We start from the raw sequence: 24,577 nt of genomic DNA, 5'->3' as shown, positions 1-24,577 counted from the left end.
GGATGATGTTTACTATACAATATTGTGATGTCTTTTACCATACATCAGTGTTAATGAGCCATTCGTGTACATGTGTCCCACAGATCCTTAAGCTTTCCCACAACTTCCTTCCCACTCTATTCCTCTCGGTTATTCCACAGCACTACTTTAGGCTGCTCTGTTTCATTCATGTGCAAACCTCAATGAGGATTTTCTTACATCAGCTATTCAGTTATATATATATCACATATGAAAATACAGGTGCAGGTTTTTCCACATGAAATATGAAATCTATATCACATTTAATTATCTAGCTGTAAATTTTTGGTAATGATATAGGGATTACTGTATGTTTGACATATGAATATCTGTGTACATATTTTCTGCCATCAATATAGAATTATTTGTTATTCACATAGGAAAATTTGAGCACACAATTTCCTTATTGAAGTATGGAAATTTATATTTCACAAATGAGCTACTCAATTGAATTTTCTGAGTGTAATTCTCTGCACTGAATTTCAAACATGAAATTCCAGGCGCAAATTTTCATTCCTAAAATATGAAATAAGAAAATTTCACAAATGAAAGTCTAGACAGAGATTAAGTTACATGAAATTTGGTACACTTTCTATTTCAGATAAAAAAGAATCTGATCACAGATTTCCTAGATTTAAGTATATCACATATGAAAAAATACACATGCTCTTTGTTTCACATTAAATATGTAATTTTCTATATTTCACAAATGATAACCTAGGCATGAATTTTCATACATAAATATGGGATTCACGATATTCCATATATGAAAGTCTGAAATGAAATGTTAAAGCCTTCATATTAAACTGCACATTTTCCTACACAATATATGGAATTCTCTGTTTAATATTTGAAAATATGGACATTAGTTTTCCTTCATTAAGTATCAAATTCATTGTACTTCACAGTAAGCAGACTAGCACAGACTTTGTAGACATAGATTCTCATATGTGACCTATGGACTTTGTGTTTCAAGTGTGTACATCACATTAGAAGTTTTCCTAAATGAAATATGGAGTTATGTATATTTTACAGTAGATAATTGGAGCAAAGTTTTTTCTGCTATATCAATATATGGGATTCTGTGTATTACATATATGAAAATCGTAATAAAATTTTTACCTAAATATGTAAATTTCTATATTTGACATAGAAATTTGGTAACAAATTTTCTTACATATACCATGAAATCTCTACATTTCAGATATAGAAATCTGTGAACAGGTTTTCATACATGATCTATGAGATTTTCATATAAGGAAATTTCAGGTCAGATATTTGTAACAAAATTATTGACCTCTCTATATTACATGAATGAATAAATGGGTGCCAATTTTCTCCCACTTGAAATGTGGAATTCTCTATATATCACATTTGATATCTGACCACCCATTTTTTACATGAAATATGAAATTATATATTTATCACATAAGAAAATCTCAAATTTTCCTATAGGAAGTATTGAACATCTCATATATCACATAAGAAAAAGTGGGTGCCATTTTCCCAGAAGCAATCTGCAGTTCTGTATATTTCACATATCAAAATCTGCACACCCATTTAACTACATAAAATATGGAATGCTTTATATTTCACATATGAAAATCAGGTGTTTTTTTACAGTTAAAATTGGAATTCTCTAAATTTTATTTATGAAAATCTCATTGCTATTTTTACTTCATGAAATATTGAATTTTTTTCACTCCATGAAAATCTGTATGCAGATTTTCTTATATGAAATATGGGATTCTCTGTTTTTCATGTATGAAAATCAGGGTGGAGATTTCTCTATATTTCACACATGAAAACATTGGCACTGGTTTCCTTAAGATACAGAGAACCAATATGGTGTTGGAATCACCTCTGTTTCACAAATGAAAATATGGGCACCACTGTTTCTTCATGAAATATGGAATTCTTCATATTTCTCATACATATAAAAAGACAACGAATTTCTACCCCCAAAATATGGAATTCTCTGTAATTTTTATACCAAAAAAAAAATTTCTGTAGATGCTGGATTTCTTTCATGGATGCTGGATCCCTCTATAATTCACATTTGAAGATCAGAATGAAGATTTTCCTATAAGAAATAAGAAATCTCTATATTTCATATAAACCACTGGCTTTTCAGGTGTGGACACATGAATCCCTGTTTGTGTTTGTGTCCCTGTGCCTTGCATGTGTATATTGTGTCACTTGTGTTTGTGTGTGTGTGTGTGTGTACGTGTTTGGCTCACTGCAAACACAGAAATGAAGGTTAAAGAACATGAGATGTGGAACAACCAGAAGTGTAAGAATGAGGCATCCACAGATCAGGGGAGACTAGTTTCCCACAACTCTGCAGTGCCCCTTCCCAGGACAGGAATGAGGAAAGGATGGCCAGTGGCTACTCCAGTTAGTGGGTCCACAAGTCTGCAATTACATCAGGAGACATAAACAAGCTCACAATTTCTCCTGTGTCATTTTCTGTGTTTGTATCGTAAGAGAGGGTGAAGGGTTTGAGTTATCAACCAGAGTAAATCAAGTGCTGAGGGGTTTCAAAACCCCTGTTTGTGGACCCCTCTGTCTGTGGGGGCATTGGCTGCCAAGTGGAAATAGTGGTCGTGATTAAGGCAGGACCCAGGATTGTGAAGAGGTCAAGGTTCTTCAGAAAAGGGCAGAGACTTAGAGGAGGAGGCACAGAGAGCCTGCTGCCCTAGAGACTAGCTCCACATGTGGGAAGGAGACAGTGTAAGAGCCTGGGCTAGTGCTGCCTGGGATCATTAACCTGTAAGCCGGAACACTCCTTCCCCAAGTGTGGCAAATACTGGCACCATGCAAGGCAAATGTCTTGCTAAAGTAGGTGGTCAGTGTAAAATGCCAGGCATCCTATTAGAGACAGTGTGTGAATTTCAAATCCATTTTGGCACTTCCAGCCTACCTAGCAGTGCAGAAACCTGAAGAAAGCACAGGTGTGAGATGTGTGTTTGTGCCCCTCTGCCACTGTGTGCCTATGAATGAGGGAACAGTGATGAAGCTAAACAGGCATGCTTTTTGCCTGCATGGACTCTAGAAAAGAGAGAAAAGGAGAAGTTCAGAGCCAGCTGGTTTAACGCTCCAGGAATTAGGGAATAGCACTCCTTCCAAACATGCACGATTGTCCATGCCTAAAGTCCTGATGTGAATTCCTTCCTTTCTTTGTGTTCTCATCCTTCTCTGTGGAGGGCAGAGGGACAGTGGTGTGGCTCTGCACCTGAGGGAGGGTTCTGTCTAACTCGCTGGAGCGCAATTTCTCGTTTTGTAATGGGCACCCTGAAGGAAATTCACACCACGTGACTCTCACAGGGAACCTGGAATCTGAGTGTCTTGGATGTACCCAACCCAACTGTAAACTGGGGTCCATGGACCACATGCTGTGTAGGCGATCAGGGATTCCTGAGCTGTAGGCCTAGCTACCACAGCCTAATAAGGGCTGCAGAATGAGAGAACTGGTGTTCAGTAAGTCAGTGATGACTGGTGGGGATAAAGGCTTCAAGAGGCATGAGCTGTGGGCCCAGAGTGGGTCGGCTTCCCAGGGTGCCACTCTGTGGGGACACTGTGTGTGTGGATAGTAGTAAAGAGCAGAGCCAATGGGAAAGAAAGCCCCTTAACATTCTAGCATTACGTCCAGTGCCTTATTTTGGCAGGACTCTTGGGATCCATGTGCATCTCCTTCACAAAATTGTATCAGAGCCTTTGGCCTGTAACATTCTCTTTGGCTTCTTGGAAGACCTCTTTTTTGACCTTTTCCTGGTACAGTGAGATAACACTTTGGGGAAAAGGAAAGTTGCAAAGAGAAAAATACACTTAGGAAGACCAGAGGAACCTCACAAAGAATGTTGCAGCTCTGCGGGTGTTTGGACTGTGATGATGGTGCAGCATTGACAAAGAATGATCTTGAGGGGTGCAGAATAATATAGAAGTGCTTCAAGTCAGCTCAGTGCTAAGTTCGGGGCCATTTTTGTGTGGTTCCTGGAAGGAAAGCTCAGGGAATGGGATCATGACAACTTGATTGCCAGTGTGAACTTGTCCAACAGTTCCTCCGTGGTGGCAGAAGGACATCCCAGAGGGCCTGCTGCACAATGTTATCATCTTCTGGCGTTAGGACATCAGTACACAATTTTAGGAAAATAAAAACAAAAACCAAAACAAACAAGCGTACAACAACCAGACCATGACAACTAGCAAACACAATGTAAGTGAAGGTTAAGTCTTTGGACAAGCCCATATTTGTATGAGAAAGTACACAGAGAAGTTTTTCACTGTGTCATGTGTGCAGATTCTTCTATTTTTGGCCAAGGGTTGAAGAAACATGTGTAAAAAGTACTAAAGAGCCAGGAAGCTTTGATTATTCATGAAGTCAACTTCTCAAGTTTATTTCTTGAGTGTTAAAACTGGTCCTCCATCTCAAATGCATTCAGCATATGAGTGTTCAGGAAGTTCACAGATTAGGCACCAAAAAACACACCAGTGAACTTTTTTCTTGGGTTTCATTATGTACACACTCAGTTTATAATCTGGGAAAGAATACCTAGCATCACTTGCTATGAACCATCCGAGGGTTTACTCTCCTTTTTTGTATTACAGAAACCAGCTAAATATGGATTCCCTATAAATTCTCAGAAGAAATATGTTTCAGAAATTACTAGATGAATGGTCTCTCACTACACACAAGTAAATTTTTATTGAGGTCATAAAACAAGGAATGAACTTCATTTCGTCTTAATACAGAGGATAATTTCAAATCACACTGTTAAAAATCAAAGTTAGTATTGAAATTTGCTGTGAAATACACAGACCCATAAATACACCAGTGACACAAAGCAAGGCCAAAATATACTGAGTGCAACACTTTCTTGTATTATTCAGTGGCTGTTCCTTCCTTTCCCTTATCTCAGCCAAGGGAAAATTAACAAAAGACTTACTTTCCAGAATTTACTTAGGAAATTAGATTTTCACACGTACAATGTGATTCTAATACTCAACAAACTGAGCACTATTTGGTTATAATGCACATGACTTTTGAGAATGAAATTACATACAACCAATTTTATCTGTAAAGGATCATCTAGTGACTTTACCCTCCATGGTTGTCGTACTTGATAAATATTTAAAATGCTAAGTAGAAACTGGAGCCTATTATACAGAGTGAAGTAAGCCAGAAAGAAAAACACCAATACAGTATACTAACGCATATATATGGAATTTAGAAAGATGCAAATGATAACCCTGTATACGAGACAGCAAAAGAGACACAGATGTATAGAACAGTCTTTGGGACTCTATGGGAGAGGATGAGGGTGGGATGATTTGGGAGAATGGCATTGAAACACGTATGTTGTCATATGTGAAACGAATCACTAGTTCAGGGTCAATGCATGTTATAGGATGCTCGGGGCTGGCATGCGGGGATGACCCAGAGGGAGGATAAAGGGAGGAGGGAGGTGGGAAGGGGGTTCAGGAAGGGGAACTTATGTAAACCCGGGGCAAATTAATGTCAATGTATGTCAAAACCGACCAATATAATAATGTAAAATAATTTGCCTCCAATAAAAAATAAATTAATTACCAAAATAAAATAAAATGCTAAGTAAAAACATTCTCAACAAACAGATCAAAACTTTCAACGTTAAGAAAACTGAGTATTAATTACTGTCAAATTTCTGCAATTTCTAATCCATCAGTTGAACATATGACTCCAACCTGTCTTCTGAAATCTTCATTTGGAAATGCCCTTCTTATGATGTTGGCAACCCCAAATTTTGAAAAGAATATATGTTATCAAACAGAATAAAATTACACTTGGGCAAGGTAAGTAAGAAAATTGCCCTTTTCATTAGCTTCAAATGCATACTTCTGCTTTCTTTACAGTCTATCAAAATCTCAAGAAACCTTTAGATAACTGGAATACATAGAAAGATTCTGCAAACAGACAAGTCCATTCAAACAGACAAGTTTATTTAAAACACCCATTAACTGGAGGTCAAACAGGAGAGGAATCTTCTCTCTTCTTCCTTTCCAGTATTTTAATGCATAATTTGTGGTGTGTTTCCATTACATTGAAAGAAGCAAGTGTTAACATTTTACTCAGAATACTTCAGTTTCATCACTTTTTAAAAGAAATATGATACTTGCAAACAACGAAAACAAACCACTGTTTATTTAAGGCACATCATTTAAGGCACAGTGTGCCTTAAACTACATTCATACTGAGGTTTTAGTCTTCTTAGCAGATGATGACCAAAATTCAAAGGGTGCATGATCCTCAGACCTCTGCGTTCAATACAGATCTGTAAGTGAAAAGAACATCAGACCTACAGAAAAATTAATTCTAATAATGCATATAGGATCATCTTACAGTAATTACAAAGTCCGTTTGAACTAAAGTTAAGGACACTGACCAGATTGTTTTCACAGTTCCTGTGTGTTTTCACTGAATCTCTATGATCTCCAAGAGAATAGAACATGTTATGCAAGCTATTCTCTTTTTCCATGATTTAAATTTACTTATTCATCTTAATTGGATTTTAGCCTTTTTTCTTATCCTAAAGAGTGAAGGACAGTACTAAATCAAATTCTTCTGATACAGTCTGATCGCAGGAGAAACACTCTAATTAATCCCAGGATAACTAACTCTGATAAGAACTGCGATTCTGACATAAAACAAATAAAACTAAACAGAATTTCCAAAATAACACTAATGCTTTTAATTACCCTTGTCTTTTGTCCTTTCCCTAACTGAACTGCTTAGTCACAGCTACAAAAAGCTGTTATCTTTTCCGTCTAAAACAAGGCTTATCTCTGTGGGACTTGGGGTTCAAGTGTTCCCTTTGGTTAGATTCCTTGCCTTCAACCCTAGCTCAGGCGTGACAACGTTCAGGTCTCAAATAACATACTATGCAACTGGTGCATTTTACATTCTTACCACAGAAAATAGCTGTCAGTTGTACCTCCACAGAATTAATTTAGCCACAAGGAATCTCTGGCAAAACTGAACAAAATGTAAGAAAGAGAGGACAGCATTTCTATGAAATCTGTTGTCAGCATTACAAATGACCTAGATACTACAAAGATATCATTAAACTGAAACCCATTTAAAAGACACTTGATTACTGGAATCCTTCTTTGTATGTAATCATTTTTCAGTTTCTGATTTACAACGGATTCATAAAGATCAGCGTCCACTCTTTCAAGTGAAACTGCCTTTTTTTCTTTAGCTATGATAGACATGACATCTTTGAGATGTTCATTTTAACCTTTACATGATTCAAAACTCCAAATACATAAAAGACGATGACGGAAGTGTCAAAATATATAAAACAAAAATCGACGTAAAATTGTTAGAGCCTCTGATAAATGATAACAAAACCGGAAGAGAAAAAATGAAAAAACGCTTTTAATGATACTGCCACAATACTTTTCTAATCCTTTTTCCTTTCCTATTTCTCGTGCACTTTAAAATGCATACAACATCAGTAGATTATAGGGCTTCCCTGGTGGCTCAGAGGGTAAAACATCTGCCAGCAATGCTGGAGACCCGGTTTCCAGACCCGGGTCGAGAAGATCCCCTGGAGGAGGAAATGGCAACCCACTCCAGTAATCTTGAACAGAGAACCTCACTGAAATGGACGGAGGAGCCTAGTAGGCTACAGTCCAAGAGGTCGCAAAGAGTCAGACACTACTGAACGACTTCACTTTCACCTCAGTAGAGTATTATCATACGTTTAAAAATCTGTAACAATCTGGCTTTAAAAAAATGGCAAAAATGTCTCCATTGAAGGTGCATATCCAGCTGTTCTAATTCATAGTGTGACTCATCTCAAAGAGCCTGGGTTTTCAAGGTTCTTTTTGGCCATGCCACGCAGGCTGCTGATCATTCTTTTCGGAGCAGGAATTGAACTCACGACCCCTAGAGTGGACACTGAGAATCTGAAAATTCTAGACCACCAGGGAAGTGCCTTGGTTTCATTTTCTAAATGATTGGGAAATCCATCAAAGTATAAATGGACTGGTATGGACAGGATAGATGCGACAGACTGTGTAGAAAGTCGCAAGCTGTATAATCTTGGGAAATATGTGATTGCTCACTTCCACTTAAAATTCAGTTTCTCTGAGTGTCTGAAAATGCTCTTAATTAAAACGTTGGTGACTGAAAGATATTGAAATCTGTGTACTAGGGCAGTGATGCAATTTAGACTTCCTAAAATCTCCTCTCGGAATTCTGAAATTCTACCTTAGTATTCAATCCAACAGTCATTGACGATTTTGCACGAAGGACCAAAACAAGAAGAAGACACCTAACAGGCCTTACAAGAGTATATATAAACCATACTGTCATTGCAATTATTGATATGTCTGTCTGAAAAATCAAGAGATACAAATCAATAAAATTTTTACTGAAATACATTCATAGTAGAACAGTGAGGTATTTAAGTCTTATCACCACTATCTCCTTACCAAGATAAGCAACCATTTCACACACAAAAACTCCAAACTAAAAGTTTGTCCTAGAGAGATACAGGACAATTAATGTAACTTCTAAACACATGGGCAACAAAACAGGCCTTCATTTTAAGAATGCTTTGGAGTACACTAAAATTCCAGAGCTTCAGCAAACTGGCTGCAGCATACTTTACTTCTATTAACGTACCAGCTTTGGGAGATGATACATTTTAAACCTGTCTGCAAAACATCTTAATGCTATCTCTGTAGACCCCCCTTGCGTAATAAAGTGTCATTATGAAGTGCCCACTGTCAGGCCTAATTGATTTAAGAAAACAAACAAACAAACAAGGATCCCATGAATTATAAAGTTTTCAAAAATTCACAACGGTTGACACAGTGGTTCTTGAATTTTAATGAATATTCAAATTCATGGATACCTACTCTTCAATATATATTCAATTCAAGCGTTCAACCTTCTGAGACCTGAGGTGGTGGAAGATGTGGCTACTTTCTTGTACAAGACATGAAAGAGCACACATGCACATGGTTCAATCTGGACTTACACCTCACCTCAATGTCTTCATCCTCACCTGCAGTGTCCTTAAACTGGATTTTGTCATCATCTTCAGGATCAAAGGTATCTGTTTCACTATGTTCTGCTAAAAACACAGTAAGAGCATACTCTTAAAAATATCAAATCAAGGTGTTCCTAGATTAATTGCTGATTTAAAAAAATAATACTGGATAAATTGTGAAACACTGAACTGTACAAGAAACTGCTTGGACTCAATCTTCGATTCAACTGTCTCATTCAGAGAAAAATCTTCCTAACTGCAAACATATCACAGAGAACAAAGTCACAATGAAACCACTAAAAGAAATTCACAGCCAAGTAAGTATTGATCTGATTCCCACTTATCTTAGGATTTCTTAAATGGCCTAATTGTCATCAGAATCTTCACTCTTCCTAAAAATCACCTCACTTTATAATAAAATGCACTGTAATAGAAAAAGTAACACTGCTCTCATGTTCAAAACGTGAGTTTAGTATATGTCCTCTCTTTTGTTACCAGAAGCATATTTTAATCTTTCCAAGCTTACTAGAGGAAGAATAGAATACTTTTCTCTTTAAGAAATAAAAGGGATATCTTTTAAAAACACTCTCCACAAAACACCACAACGACACTCTATATACTAAGAAACACTGAACACTGCTCCATAAAAATCCATACCAGTACCATAATTGTTGTTATAGAGTTTCTGAAACCAGGTATACTCTCTTAAGAATTGTTCACAAGAGGCACTACTTTAACAATTCTTACAGATAAGTCTTGAGTCTGTAAACTTTATAATTCGCCACCCAAAGAACATATTGTAGGAAGAGAATCCATTACTAAGTTGTTAATATACTAAAGTATTTAGTACACAGTTACAGTGAATTGAAACCTATATGTAAAAATACATAATAGAGAATTCTGAAACAACTGCTTCACCTAAACACTAACTAGCAAATGCTATGAGAAGACAAGGAAATGTAAAAACTTTGATATTAACTACCATATTCTGGAAGTTTTCCGTAAGCCTTCAGACTTCTAGCTTCAGCTGCATTGTACTTTAAAATTACATCTGCTTTGTTATCCTTGGAGAAGAACAAGGAAGGATCAAAACCGGTCATGCAAAGAATCATCATTTCTTTCATAAGTTAATTTCAAATTAAACACTCTTATGTAAAACGTTACTATTCGCTCACCTTCCTTCTATCATCTGCACACACACACACACACACACACACACACACACACACAAATCCTCATGACGAGGTTGGCATGCATGACCAAATAAAGTATAGACTAGGATTGTGATGTATACAATGCACTGAATCAAAGTAAGAAAAGGAAACATGGGTGGTGGTGGTTTTGCAATGTTGTCCTTGTTCACACTCTAACACTGTAGTTCAAGGTGGAAGTGGCATTTTTACCCAAGAGAAACCTGTCTATAATGCAGAGTTCTTAGAGTATCTTAATGAGTCGAATTGTTGGAATTGCTTTAAAAAGATACTGGTATCTTCCTAAAACCTGGCAGGCTTGAAGTGAAGGCCTTGTGTGTTTATAAAGCTCTTCTGGGTGTTTCTGATGCAAATATGCCTGAAAAGCACTGCCCTAAAAATGTTCATTTGAGGCAATGATTCTAAATGTTTACAATTAACCTAGCAAAGGCCTACAGAAAGGCAATTGAAAATATCACAGTCATAAAACTGCAGTGTAATACATACCAACACTTATCAAACTCTAATGTGCACAAAACACATGTAGGTATTGTGTGAAAACTCTGAGTCCAACTCAGTAGGGAAGAGGTTAGCTAACAATGTGCTAATACACTTCCACAGAGTGGGGATGCTGCTATTATCTTTACATTATGATTCGAGCAACAAGGGTTTGTTTTTATCCACACCAGGTGAAAAATCAGAAGAGCTGTTTGTGGCTATCACTTTAAAGTTAGCATTTTAACCCCTTAATGAATTAATAAAACTGGTTACACTGCCCATGAGACAAAGAATTAACCTGGGAACTAACAATTTTTCGCTCCATTTCCGGGATTATAGGCTGTTAAACTAAAATAAGTGGGCACAAAATTGATACACATTTAAAGACAGAGTATATATTGCTGTCATCACGTACTCAAAATGGAAAGGTTATGAATGGATGATCCAGATCACAAAAACATACAAGGGAAAAATATTCAGTAAAATCAACATACAAAAATCAGGTATAGTAGTAATGTGTCCGTATTACCCAAAGTAATGTAGAGATTCCATGTAATTCCTATAAAATTCAAGTAGCAGTTATTTTCAGAGACAAAGTTAGATGGAACCTCAAACTATCTTAAGGGCCAAAGCGATCTTGAGGAAGAATAAAGCTGGAGGGCACACACTTCCTGCATTTCAAACACAACTGTCCAAACAATATGGCACTAGAATTCCACCAATAATGCAGATGCTGGAAAAAAACTGAGCACTCAGAATACAATTTTTCAAAGACAGTCAACTAATACGAACGGAAGCAAGGTTACTGTGGAGAGAAGACGTCCTTCCCAATAAACAGGACTGGGAAAACAGTACTTAACCTAAACGTGGACCCCTATCATGCACCAGAAACTACCTAAATGTACCCTGAACTAGATCACAGATTTAAACACAGACCTGAAACCATAAAACTGCTGCAAGGGAACATGGTGTAAAACTACCAAATGTAGTGCTCTTGCACTCTGATTTTGGTATAGGACTCCAAAGCCATAAGGAATGCAAACAAAACCTAGTAGGTGTAAATACTTCACACTAAATTGCTTTTGCACAGAAAAGGAAATTGTCAACAACGACTAAAAAGACAGGGTACTAGATCGGTAAACATATTTGCGAATGATATGACCAATAAGGGATTAACATCCAAAGTAGATAAATCCTGCCTTTTGCAACAACGTGAATGAACCTGGAGAGTAGTGTGCTAAGAGAAGCAAGTCACACAGAGAAAGCAAGCACTGTAGGACCTCATTTTTATGTGGAGTCAGGACTGAACACAAACTAGTCAAAGTTCAGGGATGCTCCTGATCTCTCTCAGCTTCGAGTGACCTGGATTTTCTGCACAGGCCTGAAATGAAGAGAAGAACTATCAGTCGCCTGGCTGACTATCAAAGGTATGCCCCTGCAAGCTCAAAGCCTAAAAGGAGAGACTGAGAGCCTTGCTGGTTTTTAATGAAACCTCAAACATGGGCTGTCTGTGACATTGTGAACAAACATTCAGTGGCCACGTGCAAGGAAAAGACATATGACGTACACAATCTGTCTCTGAAATCATGCAACAAACCATGGCAAGAAAAAATCCTTGGGAGAACAAATCTGATCTCCCATCTCACCATGTAATATTTGCATTTTCTGGCTTTCAACGACAACAAAAACCATGAGACACACAAAGAAACACGGAAAGGTGTTCAGTCACATACCAGAAAATAAGTACTCAATACAAACCATGGCTGAGAAAGCCTAGAAGCTGGACATAACAGAGATGTTACCTCAGGTAGCATTCATTAAGAGAAGACAAGAAACAAGGTGCATAATATGTTTTTAGTTGAGAAGAATATTTTACTGGAGAATCAAGACAAACATATTCTTTAAAACAAAACTAGTGGAGATAAAACGTGGAGTCAGTTCAGTTCAGTCGCTCAGTCGTGTCCGACTCTCCGCGACCCCATGAATCACAGCACGTCAGGCCTCCCTGTCCATCACCAACTCCCGGAGTTCACTCAAACTCATGTCCACAGAGTCAGTGATGCCATCCAGCCATCTCATTCTCCGTCGTCCCCTTCTCCTCCTGTCTCCAACCTTTCCCAGCATCAGAGTCTTTTCCAGTGAGTCAACTCGTCGCATGAAGTGGCCAAAGTATTGCAGTTTCAGCTTTAGCATCAGTCCCTCCAATGAACATCCAGGATTAACTGGCTTCAAAATGTCTCTTTAATCACTAAGAGCACAATCACACCAAAAAAATCAACAAGGAAACAGAAGACTGAAACTTTACAAATCACATCATCTTAACTATTTACAGAAAATATGACCCGATAATAGAATATAGAGAAAGAGAAAGTGAAATCACTCAGTCGTGTCCGACTCTTTGCCACCCCATGGACTGTAGTCCACCAGGCTCCTCCCTCCATGGGATTCTCCAAGCAAGAGTAGTGGAGTGGGTTGCCATTTCCTTCTGCAGGGGATCTTCCCAACCCATGGATCGAACCCGGGTCTCCTGCATTCCAGGCAAAGGCTTTAACCTCTGAGCCACCAGGGAGAGAGAGAACAATTATTTCACTCAAAATTTTGTTGAGCACACGTGATGCGTTTGACACAAAAATCGAAAGGATTTCTGTCTTACAAGTCATACTTCAAGTATTAATATCGTAGTGGGCAACTACCAAGTAGTTTTCTAAGTATTCATATTGGATTTATAACTTACACTCTAAATGACCTAGTCTATGTCTTACCTTTCTCCTATAATTGAAAACAAAAGAAAAAAAAAAAAACTTTCTTTGGAGATAGAGGTTTGGCCTGATTTAATTGCAACATCTACAGCAGTGATTACTCAAACTTGGATTTAAGACCTTTATATTTAAACTTCGTAACTGAGAAGCCAATATAAAGTTACTAATTTTTTCTTTTAATGAATGAGAATACTAACGAATATCACTGTCTTATGCTACTGTTTAGCAAAGGGCTTTTAAAAAAATATTTAAAAAGCAAAATAGGTGGAGTCCTCTGGTGGCCCAGTGATAAGGACTCAGGGCTTCCTCAGCAGTATTCTGGGTTCAATCCTTGACTGGGGATCTAAGCTCCCACAAGCTGCAGTGCCATCAAAAATGAAAGAAAAATTATGAAAGGAAAATGAATAATATAGCTCTGTGATATACATATCATAAAATAAGAAGATACCTTCTCATTTTACTGCAGAACACGCAAAGTGTGTGTGCCATAATTATGTGCACCATAATCCCTGAAAACCCATCATAGAGCCATGAATACACCTGGACTTTAAAGGAGGACAGACCGATGAGCTGTAGTAGTTATCCAAAATTATAAGAGAATATTTAGTACTTATTATATTTAAAGTAAATAAACAGTCAGTCTTCCCACAAAACACTATGTACTGGCATTCAGCCAGAATCCTATTATCTTAAACATCGTGGATCATAATAAATTTTGATGCCAGAAGGATGAGAATCATAACTGGCTAGAACAGGTCGATTGCATTTTATTGCATCATCTAAATACTGATATTAGTAATTCCTAAATTGAGGAACATTATAAAATTAACTGTAATTGTTACCTGATAGCCTCGAAGATCAATCAATATAATATCGGAAGTATTTATCCAAACCTATATTTAAACAAACAAAGAAACAAAAAAGCTCACAGTATACTCCATGAAAAGTGCAAATAATAGTGTTCGATGTAAAGCCATACTGAATACAAAAAATACAATTCTTTCGGTATGGGAAAAGTAGCTATTAATAATTACGGCGAAACTGCAGATGAGTGTGTGTGTGGGTGTCGTGTGTGGATGTGCCTGTATCTGTGTATTATCTCTGTGTGTGCTCATGCCTAGGAGGCAAAGTTTAGTTAAAGATACTTACCGTGTTAATTAAAAACTAAAGTTAGGCAGTTCAGTTTGGGTCCAATTTTCTAATTTAGGATATTGCAATATATAATAATTTTACTTCAACTGAAGCATTTAAATTTACGAAAGCATAATTCTTTTATTGCTTTACATGAATTACTTTTACTCACAAATCGCACTGGACGTTTCTAGTTCTTTTAAACAAATGAAAAGAAGTCATATACACAAATATAGCCATCTAGTTACCAATCGACATCAATTCAGGCCCCTAACTCACTACTAACTGGAAAAGAAGGACTCAACAGAACAAAACTGTTTTGAATTATGCTTGAAGGAACTTTTAAACAATATGATCAATCAATGTGCCAAAATTACTGAATAAGATGCTTTATCGTGTTCCAATTTCAAATGTTCCTAACGCCACATAGAACTGTTCCCACAAAGCAAAGTCTTATCCAGGACCACACAGTACATTTAATTAGCAATTAGACTCCTTTTGTCTTAAAAATAATTTTCAGGTGTTTTATTTTTCTTTCTTTCTTTCATGGCTTAATATTTTTGTTAAGAGACTAGGCCATTTGTTTCATACATGAAATGTGTCTGTTTCCTCAAGAGCAAACATTTCTGGCATAAGTCCAGGCTAGGTATCACAAATCATTCTTTCTAAATCTAAACCCTATTTTTAAAGTTACCAAGGATTTTCTAGTTTTATGGCCTTATATTGCCTTGTATATCACTGATTTTGAAGTTTTCAAGAATGCACCAAATTCAGTCACTTGGAAGAACAGATATATATTTTAAAGGTAATTTTTGTACTAAAGGAAAATATGTCTCCACACTGACCTTTCTTCTCAAACTTCCTCGGATATGACATATCCTTGTCACTCCATCAAAACACATTGCTTCCAAACGTGCATTTCCCAACATTTTGGTTACTTGAGCATATTCTTAGGAAGGGACAAAACAGAAAAAAACAAAACCGTAAAATACTGTTCAATTTTTCTTAAAATGCAACTCTTGTTATTAGGTTGGTAATGCCACTTTTAGTGCAAAATTTAGACCAAACCATGATTTTAAAAAGAACACAATGTTCAAGTATTACAACAAATGAGTGCTGTCTCAAGGTGACGTATGTTAATTTTATCCACGAAAATGAGAGGACGCTTAAGATCTCAAAGAATGTCTATAGTCTCTTCCAGCTACACTTTTGCATTTATCCTCCTGTCTTTAGAGCAAGGAAAAGTCAACAAAAGTGAAGCAGTTAATTTAAAATCACAAATGTTGGGGGGAGGAACAAGATGGCGGAGGAATAGGATGGCGAGACCACTCTCTCCTCCACAAATTCATCAAAAGAACATTTGAACAAGGAGTAAAGTCCACAAAACAACTTCTGAATGCTGGCAGAGGACGTCAGGAACCCAGAAAAGCAGCCCATTGTCTTCGAAAGGAGGTAGGAAAAAACATAAAAGATAAAATGCGAGACAAAAGAAGTAAGGACGGAGCTCCGTCCAGGGAAGGGAGGCTTTAAAAAGAGAGAAGTTTCCAAACACCAGGAAACACTCTCACTGGCGAATCTGTGGCGATCCTTGGAAGATCAGAGGGCCACATAACCCTATTTTTTTTTTAAGATTTTTTTAAAACCCACAGACTACCCGCCAAACGGTAACTCCCAGCGGAGAAGCAGCGCAGACACCTGCATACGCCATTAGCAAGCGGGGACTGGGCAGGGAGGAGCCGGCTGAACTGCTTAGAGAGAGGACTGGGCTTGAATGCCACGAGAACAATTTGGGAGAACTGGGGAGAGCAAAAGCGGACTGTGGGATAGCTTCCCCATGAAAAGGTGGAAAGCTCTAACCTAATACTCGGCCAGCCCCGCTCACAGAATAAAGGATTGAGCAGAGCAAGCCGGCTGCGGTCGGCCCATCCCCCATCCCCCGCAGAGACAGGCAGGGAGCGCAGCCAGAGCCGGAGCGGGCACCCGCGGCCCCAGAAAAGCATCTGATACAAACTGCAGACAGGCTTGTTGCTAATCAGGACTTCTTGGGCTCAGGCGGGTCAATAACCCCCTGAGAAGGTGAGCCGATTGTACACCCAGAAAACTGAGTGGCGGGGACTGGGGAGGCAATAAGTCGCAGAGACAGCGCTCGCCAAACACCTGGTCCACTGAACTGCTCGGACCAGGGAAGGCACAAAACGCAGGCCCAACCAAGTCTGCGCCTTTGTGGAGTACCTGAGAACCTGAACTTGAGCCGCTCAGACCTGGGAAGTGCATACAACCCAGTGCCGGCCTCGGACAGTTCCCGGCAGAGCAAACTAGAGCCTGTGCAGTGTAGACTGGGACAGCATACGTGCTGTGAGCAGGGGCAAACCCAGTGTGGCCGAGACGCTGTGAGCACTCCCCACAGACGCCAGAGATATTCGTCTGCAGCGTTCCTCCCTTCCCAAAACAGGACTGAACAACTGAGCCTTAAAAAGTGTCCACCCACCCCCTAGTATCAGGGAGGAAATTAGACACTGAAGAGACCAGCAAACAGAAGCTAAAACAGAGGGAACCACCTTGGAAATGACAGATAGAGACGTCTAGAGGCTACTCCAAGAATAAGACCAAAAACCAGAGGCAAGAGGCTTAAGCCCAAATCCTGAGAACACCAGAGAACTCCTGACTCCAGGGAACATTAATCAATAGGAGCTCATCATACGTCTCCATACCTACACTAAAACCAAGCACCACCCAAGGGTCAACAAGTTCCAGAGCAAGACATACCACGCAAATTCTCCAGTAACACAGGAAACTAGCCCTGAGCTTCAATATTCAGGCTGCCCAAAGGCACTCCAAACCCACTGACATCTCATAACTCGTAACTGGACACTTCACTGCACTCCAGAGAGAAAAAATCCAGCTACACCCACCAGAACACTGACACAAGCTTCCATAACCAAGGAACCTTGACAAGTCACCTGTCCAACCACACACACAACGAGGAAACTACATAATAAAGAGAACTCCACAAACGGCCAGAAGAGGGAAAGACCACCCCAAGCAAAGCATTTTAAGCAAGATGAAGAGGCAGAGAAATACCCAGCAAGTAAAGGAACAAGATAAATGCCCATCAACACAAACAAAAGAGGAAGATATAGGGAATCAACCTGATAAATAATTTCGAATTTTGATGGTGAAAATGATTCAAAATCTTGAAAGCAAAATGGAGTTACAGATAAATAACCTGGAGAAAAAGATTCAGAAGATGGAAGAAAGGTTTAATAAGGACTTAGAGGAAATAAAAAAGAGTCAATATATAATGAATAATGCAGTAGATGAGATCAGAAACACTCTGGAAGGGACAAACAGTAGAATAACAGAGGCAGAAGACAGGATAAGCGAGCTAGAAGATAGAATTGTACAAATAAATGAAACAGAGAGGAAAAAAGAAAAACAAATTAAAAGAAATGAGAACAATATTAGAGACCTCTGGGACAATGTTAAACGCTCCAATATTCGAATCATAGGAATCCCAGAAGAAGAAGACAAAAAGAAAGACCATGAAAGAATACTTGAGGAGATAAGAGTTGAAAACTTCCCTAAAATAGGGAAAGAAATAATCACCCAAGTCCAAGAAACATAGAGAGTCCCCAACAGGATAAACCCAAGGCGAAATACTCCAAGACACATATTAATCAAATTAACAAAGATCAAACACAAAGAACAAATATTAAAAGCAGCAAGGGAAAAACAGCAAATAACACACAAGGGGATTCCCATAAGGATAACAGCCGATCTTTCAACAGAAACTCTTCAGGCCAGGAGGGAATGGCAAGACATACTTAAAGTGATGAATGAAAATAAACTACAGCCCAGACTACTGTACCCAGCAAGGATCTCATTCAAATATGAAGGAGAAATCAAAAGCTTTACAGACAAGCAAAAGCTGAGAGAATTCAGCATTACCAAACCAGCTCTCCAACAAATGCTAAAGGATCTTTTCTAGACTGGAAACACAGAAAGGGTGTATAAACTCGAACCCAAAGCAATAAAGAAAATGGATACGGGATCGTACTTATCAATAATTACCTTAAATGTAAATGGGTTGAATGCCCCAACCAAAAGACAAAGGCTGGCTGAATGGATACAAAAACAAGACCCCCATATATGTTGTCTGCAAGAGACCCACCTCAAAACGAGGGACACACACAGACTGAAAGTGAAGGGTTGGAAAAAGATATTCCATGCAAATAGAGACCAAAAGAAAGCAGGAGTAGCAATACTCATATCAGATAAAATAGACTTTAAAACAAAGGCTGTGAAAAGAGACAAAGAAGGAAACTACATAATGATCAAAGGATCAATCCAAGATGAAGATATAACAATTCTAAATATTTATGCACCCAACATAGGAGCACCGCAATATGTAAGACAATTACTAACAAGTATGAAAGGGGAAATTAACAATAATGCAATAATAGTGGGAGATTTTAATACCCCACTTACATCTATGGATAGATCAACTAAACAGAAAATTAACAAGGAAACACAAACTTTAAATGATACAATAGACCAGTTAGAACTAATAGATATCTACAGGACATTTCACCCCAAAACAATGAATTTCACCTTTTTCTCAAGCGCACACGGAACCTTTTCCAGGATAGATCACATCCTGGGCCATAAATCTAGCCTTGGAAAATTCAAAAAAAGTTGAAATCATTCCATGCATCTTTTCTGACCACAATGCAGTACGATTAGATCTCAATTACAAGAGAAAAACTATTAAAAATGCCAACATATGGAGGCTGAACAACACGCTGCTGAATAATGAACAAATCACAGAAGAAATCAAAAGAGAAATCAAAATATGCATAGAAATGAATGAAAATGAAAACACAACAACCCAAAACCTCTGGGACACTGTAAAAGCACTGCCAAGGGTCAAGTTCATAGCAATACAGGCACATCTCAAGAAACAAGAAAAAAGTCAACTAAATAACCTAACTCTACATCTAAAGCAACTAGAAAATGAAGAAATGAAGAAGCCCAGGGTCAGTAGAAGGAAAGAAATCGTAAAAATTAGGGCAGAGATAAATGCAAAAGAAACAAAAGAGACCATAGGAAAAATCAACAAAGCCAAAAGCTGGTTCTTCGAGAAGGTAAATAAAATTGACAAACCACTAGCCAGACTTATCAAGAAACAAAGGGAGAAGAACCAAATCAATAAAATTAGAAATGAAAATGGAGAGATCACAACTGACAACACAGAAATACAAAGGATTATTAGAGAATACTATCAGCAATTTTATGGCAATAAAATGAATAACCTGGAAGAAATGGACAAATTCCTAGAAAAGTACAACTTCCCAAAACTGAACCAGGAAGAAATAGAAATTCTGAACAGACCCATCACAAGCACGGAACTAGAGGCTGTATTCAGGAATCTTCCAGCAAACAAAAGCCCAGGTCCAGACGGCTTCACAGCCGAATTCTACCAAAAATTTAGAGAAGAACTAACACCTATTCTACTTAAACTGTTCAAGAAAATTGCTGAGAAAGGGAAACTTCCAAACTCATTCTATGAGGCCACCATCACCCTAATCCCAAAACCTGGTAAAGACCCCACAAGAAAAAGAAAACTACAGGCCAATATCACTGATGAACATAGATGCAAAAATCCTTAACAAAATTCTAGCAATCAGAATCCAACAACATATTAAGAAGATCATACATCATGACCAAGTGGGCTTTATCCCAGGAATACAAGGATTCTTCAATATCCGCAAATCAATCAATGTAATACACCACATTAACAAACTGAAAAATAAAAATCATATGATTATCTCAATAGATGCAGAGAAAGCCTTTGACAAAATTCAACATCCATTTATGATAAAAAATCCTCCAGAAAGTGGGAATAGAAGGGACATACCTCAACATAATAAAAGCTATATATGACAAACCCACAACAAACATTATCTTCAATGGTGAAAAACTGAAAGCATTTCCCCTAAAGTCAGGAACAAGACAAGGGTGTCCACTCTCACCACTACTATTCAACATAGTTTTGGAAGTTTTGGCCACAGCAATCAGAGCAGAAAAAGACATAAAAGATTCCTTTTCCAAATTGGAAAAGAAGAAGTAAAACTTTCACTGTTCACTGATGACATGATCCTCCACACAGAAAACCCTAGAGACTCTACCAGAAAACTACTAGAGCTAATCAATGATTACAGTAACGTTGCAGGATATAAAATCAACACACAGAAATCCCTTGCATTCCTATTCACTAATAATGAGAAAATAGAAAGAGAAATTAAGGAAACTATTCCATTCACTGTTGCAACGAAAAGAATTAAATACCTAGGAATATATCTACCTAAGGAAACAAAAGACTTGTACATAGAAATCTATAAAACACTACTGAAAACAATCAAAGAGGACACTAATAGATGGAGAAATATACCATACTCATGGATTGGAAGAATAAATATTGTAAAAATGAGTATACTACCCAAAGTAATTTATACATTCAATGCAATCCCTATCAAGCTACCAACGATCTTTTTCACAGAACTAGAACAAATAATCTAACAATTTGTATGGAAATACAAAAAACCTCGAATAGCCAAAGCAATCTTGAGGAAGAAAAATGGAACTGGGGGAATCAACAAGCTGGACTTCAGGCTCTACTACAAAGCCACAGACATCAAGAGAGTTTTGTACTGGTATAAAGACAGAAATATAGATCAATGGAACAAAATAGAAAGACCAGAGATAAATCTAAGCACCTACGGACACCTTATCTTCGACAAAGGAGGAAAGAATATTCAAAGAAGAAAAGACAACCTCCTTAACAAGTGGTGCTGGGAAAACTGGTCAACCACTTGTAAAAAAATGAAACCAGAACACTCCCTAACACCATAAACAAAAATAAACTCAAAATGGATTAAAGATCTAAATGTAAGACCAGAAACTATAAAACTCCTAGAGGAGAACATAGGCAAAACCCTCTCCGACATAAATCACAGCAGGATCCTCCATGATCCACCTCCCAGAATATTGGAAATAAAAGCAAAAATAAACAAATGGGACCTAATTAAAATCAAAAGCTTCTGCACAGCAAAGAAAACTATAAGCAAGGTGAAAAAACAGCCTTCAGAATGGAAGAAAATAATAGCAAATGAAGCAACTGACAAAGAATTAATCTGAAACATATACAAGCAGCTCCTGAACTCATTTTCAGAAAAATAAATGGCCCAATCAAAACATGGGTTGGCCAGAGAACTAAACAGAGATTTCTCCAAAGAAGACATACAGATGGATAACAAATATATGAAAAGATGCTCAATATTACTCAGAGAAATGCAATTCAAAACCACAATGAGGTCCCATTTCATGCCAGTAAGAATGATTGCTATCCAAAAGTCTACAAGCAAAAAATGCTGCAGAGGGTGTGGAGAAAAGGGAACCCTCTTACACTGTTAGTGGGAATGCAAACTAGTACAACCACTATGGAGAACAGTGCGGAAATTCCTTAAAAACTGGAAATAGAACTGCCATAAGACCCAGCAATCCCACTAATGGGCATATACACCGAGGAAACCAGAATTGAAAGAGATACATGCACTCCAATGTTGATCGCAGCACTGTTTATAAAAGCCAGGGCATGGAGGCAACCTGAAGTCCATCTGCAGACGAATGGATAAGAAAGCTGTGGTACATATACACTATGAAATATTACTCAGCCATTAAAAAGAATGCATTTGAATGAGTTCTAATGAAGTGGATGAAACTGGAGCCTATTATACAGAGCGAAGTAAGCCAGAATGAAAAATATCATTACAGTATACTAATGCATATATATACGGAATTTTGAAAAATGATAATGATAACCCTGTATACAAGACAGCAAAAGAGACACAGATGTATAGAACAGTCTTTTGGACTCTGTGGGAGAGGGCAATGGTGGGATGATTTGGGGTAATGACATTAAAACATGTATATTATCATATGTGGAACGAATCGCCAATCCAGGTTCCATGCATGATACAGGATGCTCAGGGTTGGTGCACTGGGATGAACAAGAGGGATGGGATGGGGAGTGATGTGGGAGGAGGGTTCAAGATGGGGAACACATGCACACAAGGGGCAGATTCAAGGCAATATATGGCAAAACCAATACAATAATATAAAGAAAAAAAAATTTTTTTTTTGTACAGTTCTTCTGTGTATTCCTGCCAACTCTTTTTAATATCTTCTGCTTCTGTTAGGTCCATACAATTTCTGTCCTTTATCGAGCCCATCTTTGCATGAAATGTTCCCTTGGAATCTCTAATTTTCTTGAAGAGCTCTCTTGTTTTTCCTATTCTGTTGTTTTCCTCTATTTCTTTGCATTGATCACTGAGGAAGTCTTTCTTATCTCTCCTTGCTATTCTCTGGAACTCTGCATTCAGATGCTTATATCTTTCCTTTTCACCTCTCTTCTTTTTACAGCTATTTTTAAGGCCTCCTCAGACAGCCATTTCGCTTTCCTGCATTTCTTTTCCATGGGGATGGTCTTGGTCCCTGTCTCCTGAACAATGTCACGAACGTCTGTCCAGAGTTCATCAGGCACTCTATCAATCAGATCTAGTCCCTTAAATCTATTTCTCACTTCCACTCTATAATCATAAGGGATTTGATTGAGGTCATATCTGAATGGTCTAGTGGTTTTCCCTACTTTCTTCAATTTAAGTCTGAATTTCGCAATAAGGAGTTCATGATCTGAGCCACAGTCAGCTCCTGGTCTTGTTTTCGCTAACTGTATACAGCTTCTCCATCTTTGGCTGCAAAGAATATAATCAATCTGATTTAGGTATTGACCATCTGGTGATGTCCATGTGTAGAGTCTTCTCTTGTGTTGTTGGAAGAGGGTGTTTGCTATGACCAGTGCTTTCTCTTGACAAAACTCTATTAGCCTTTGCCCTGCTTCATTCCGTGCTCCAAGGCCAAATTTGCCTGTTATTCCAGGTGTTTCTTGACTTCCTTCTTTTGCATTCCAGTCCCCTAGAATGAAAAGGACATCTTTTTTGGGGGTTAGTTCTAAAAGGTCTTGTACGTCTTCATAAAACCGATTAACTTCGGCTTCTTCAGCATTACTGGTTGGGACATAGTCCTGGATTACTGTAATATTGAATGGTTTGCCTTGGAAACGAACAGAAATCACTCTGTCATTTTTAAGATTGCATCCAAGTACTGCATTTCGGACTCTTTTGTTGACCATGATGGCTACTCCATTTCTTCTAAGGGTTTCCTGCCCACAGTAGTAGATATAATGGTCATCCGAGTTAAACTCACCCATTCCAGTCCTTTTTAATTCACTGATTCCTAGAATGTTGACGTTCACTCTTGCCATCTCCTGTTTGACCACTTCCAATTTGCCTTGATTCATGGACCTAACATTCCAGGTTCCTATGCAATATTGCTCTTTACAGCACCGGATCTTGCTTCTATCACTGGTCACAACCACAGCTGGGTATTGGTTTTGCTTTTGCTCCATCCTTCTATAGTTATTTCTCTATAGTTATTTATTCCTTCTATAGTTATTTCTCCACTGAGCTCCAGTAGCATACTGGGCACCTATCGACCTGGGGAATTACTCATTCAGTATCCTATCATTTTGCCCTTTGTTACTGTTCATGGGGTTCTCAAGGCAAGTATACTGAAGTGGTTTGCCATTCCCTTCTCCAGTGGACCACATTCGTCTGTGGTCCATGTGATCAGTCCTGTGATTATGATTTCAGTTTGTCTGCCCTCTGATGCCCCCTAGCAATACCTACCGTCTTATTTGGGTTTCTCCTACCTTGGTCGTGGAAAATCTCTTCACAGCCGCTCCAGCAAAGTGCAGCCGCTGTACCTTACCTTGGACGAGGGGTATCTCCTCAAGGCCGCCCCTCCTGACCTTGAACAGCAG

The 24,577-nt window shown here is 38.2% G+C and overlaps 1 protein-coding gene across 1 annotated transcript in view; it reads right to left on the bottom strand.

Moving 5' to 3' along the window:
* Window positions 1-6,215: 6,215 nt before the first annotated feature.
* Window positions 6,216-24,577, bottom strand: part of LOC129557788 (eukaryotic translation initiation factor 1A-like) — a 30,853-nt gene continuing 12,491 nt past the window's right edge. Inside the window, exons 2-7 of the mRNA XM_088834532.1 lie at window positions 15,483-15,586; window positions 14,349-14,399; window positions 10,042-10,123; window positions 9,055-9,143; window positions 8,273-8,398; window positions 6,216-6,329 (exon numbers count right to left, since the gene is read on the bottom strand). Coding sequence (XP_088690658.1) covers window positions 6,216-6,329; window positions 8,273-8,398; window positions 9,055-9,143; window positions 10,042-10,123; window positions 14,349-14,399; window positions 15,483-15,586 — 566 coding nt within the window. The remainder of the gene's footprint in view (window positions 6,330-8,272; window positions 8,399-9,054; window positions 9,144-10,041; window positions 10,124-14,348; window positions 14,400-15,482; window positions 15,587-24,577) is intronic.

Source organism: Moschus berezovskii, chromosome Y (assembly GCF_049115385.1).
Source record: "Moschus berezovskii isolate FMDL1 chromosome Y, NW_MosBer_1.0, whole genome shotgun sequence".
NCBI classification, from domain to species: Eukaryota; Metazoa; Chordata; class Mammalia; order Artiodactyla; family Moschidae; genus Moschus; species Moschus berezovskii.
The sequence above is the reverse complement of the archived record's forward strand: the minus strand, read 5'-3'. Positions and strand labels throughout refer to the sequence as shown.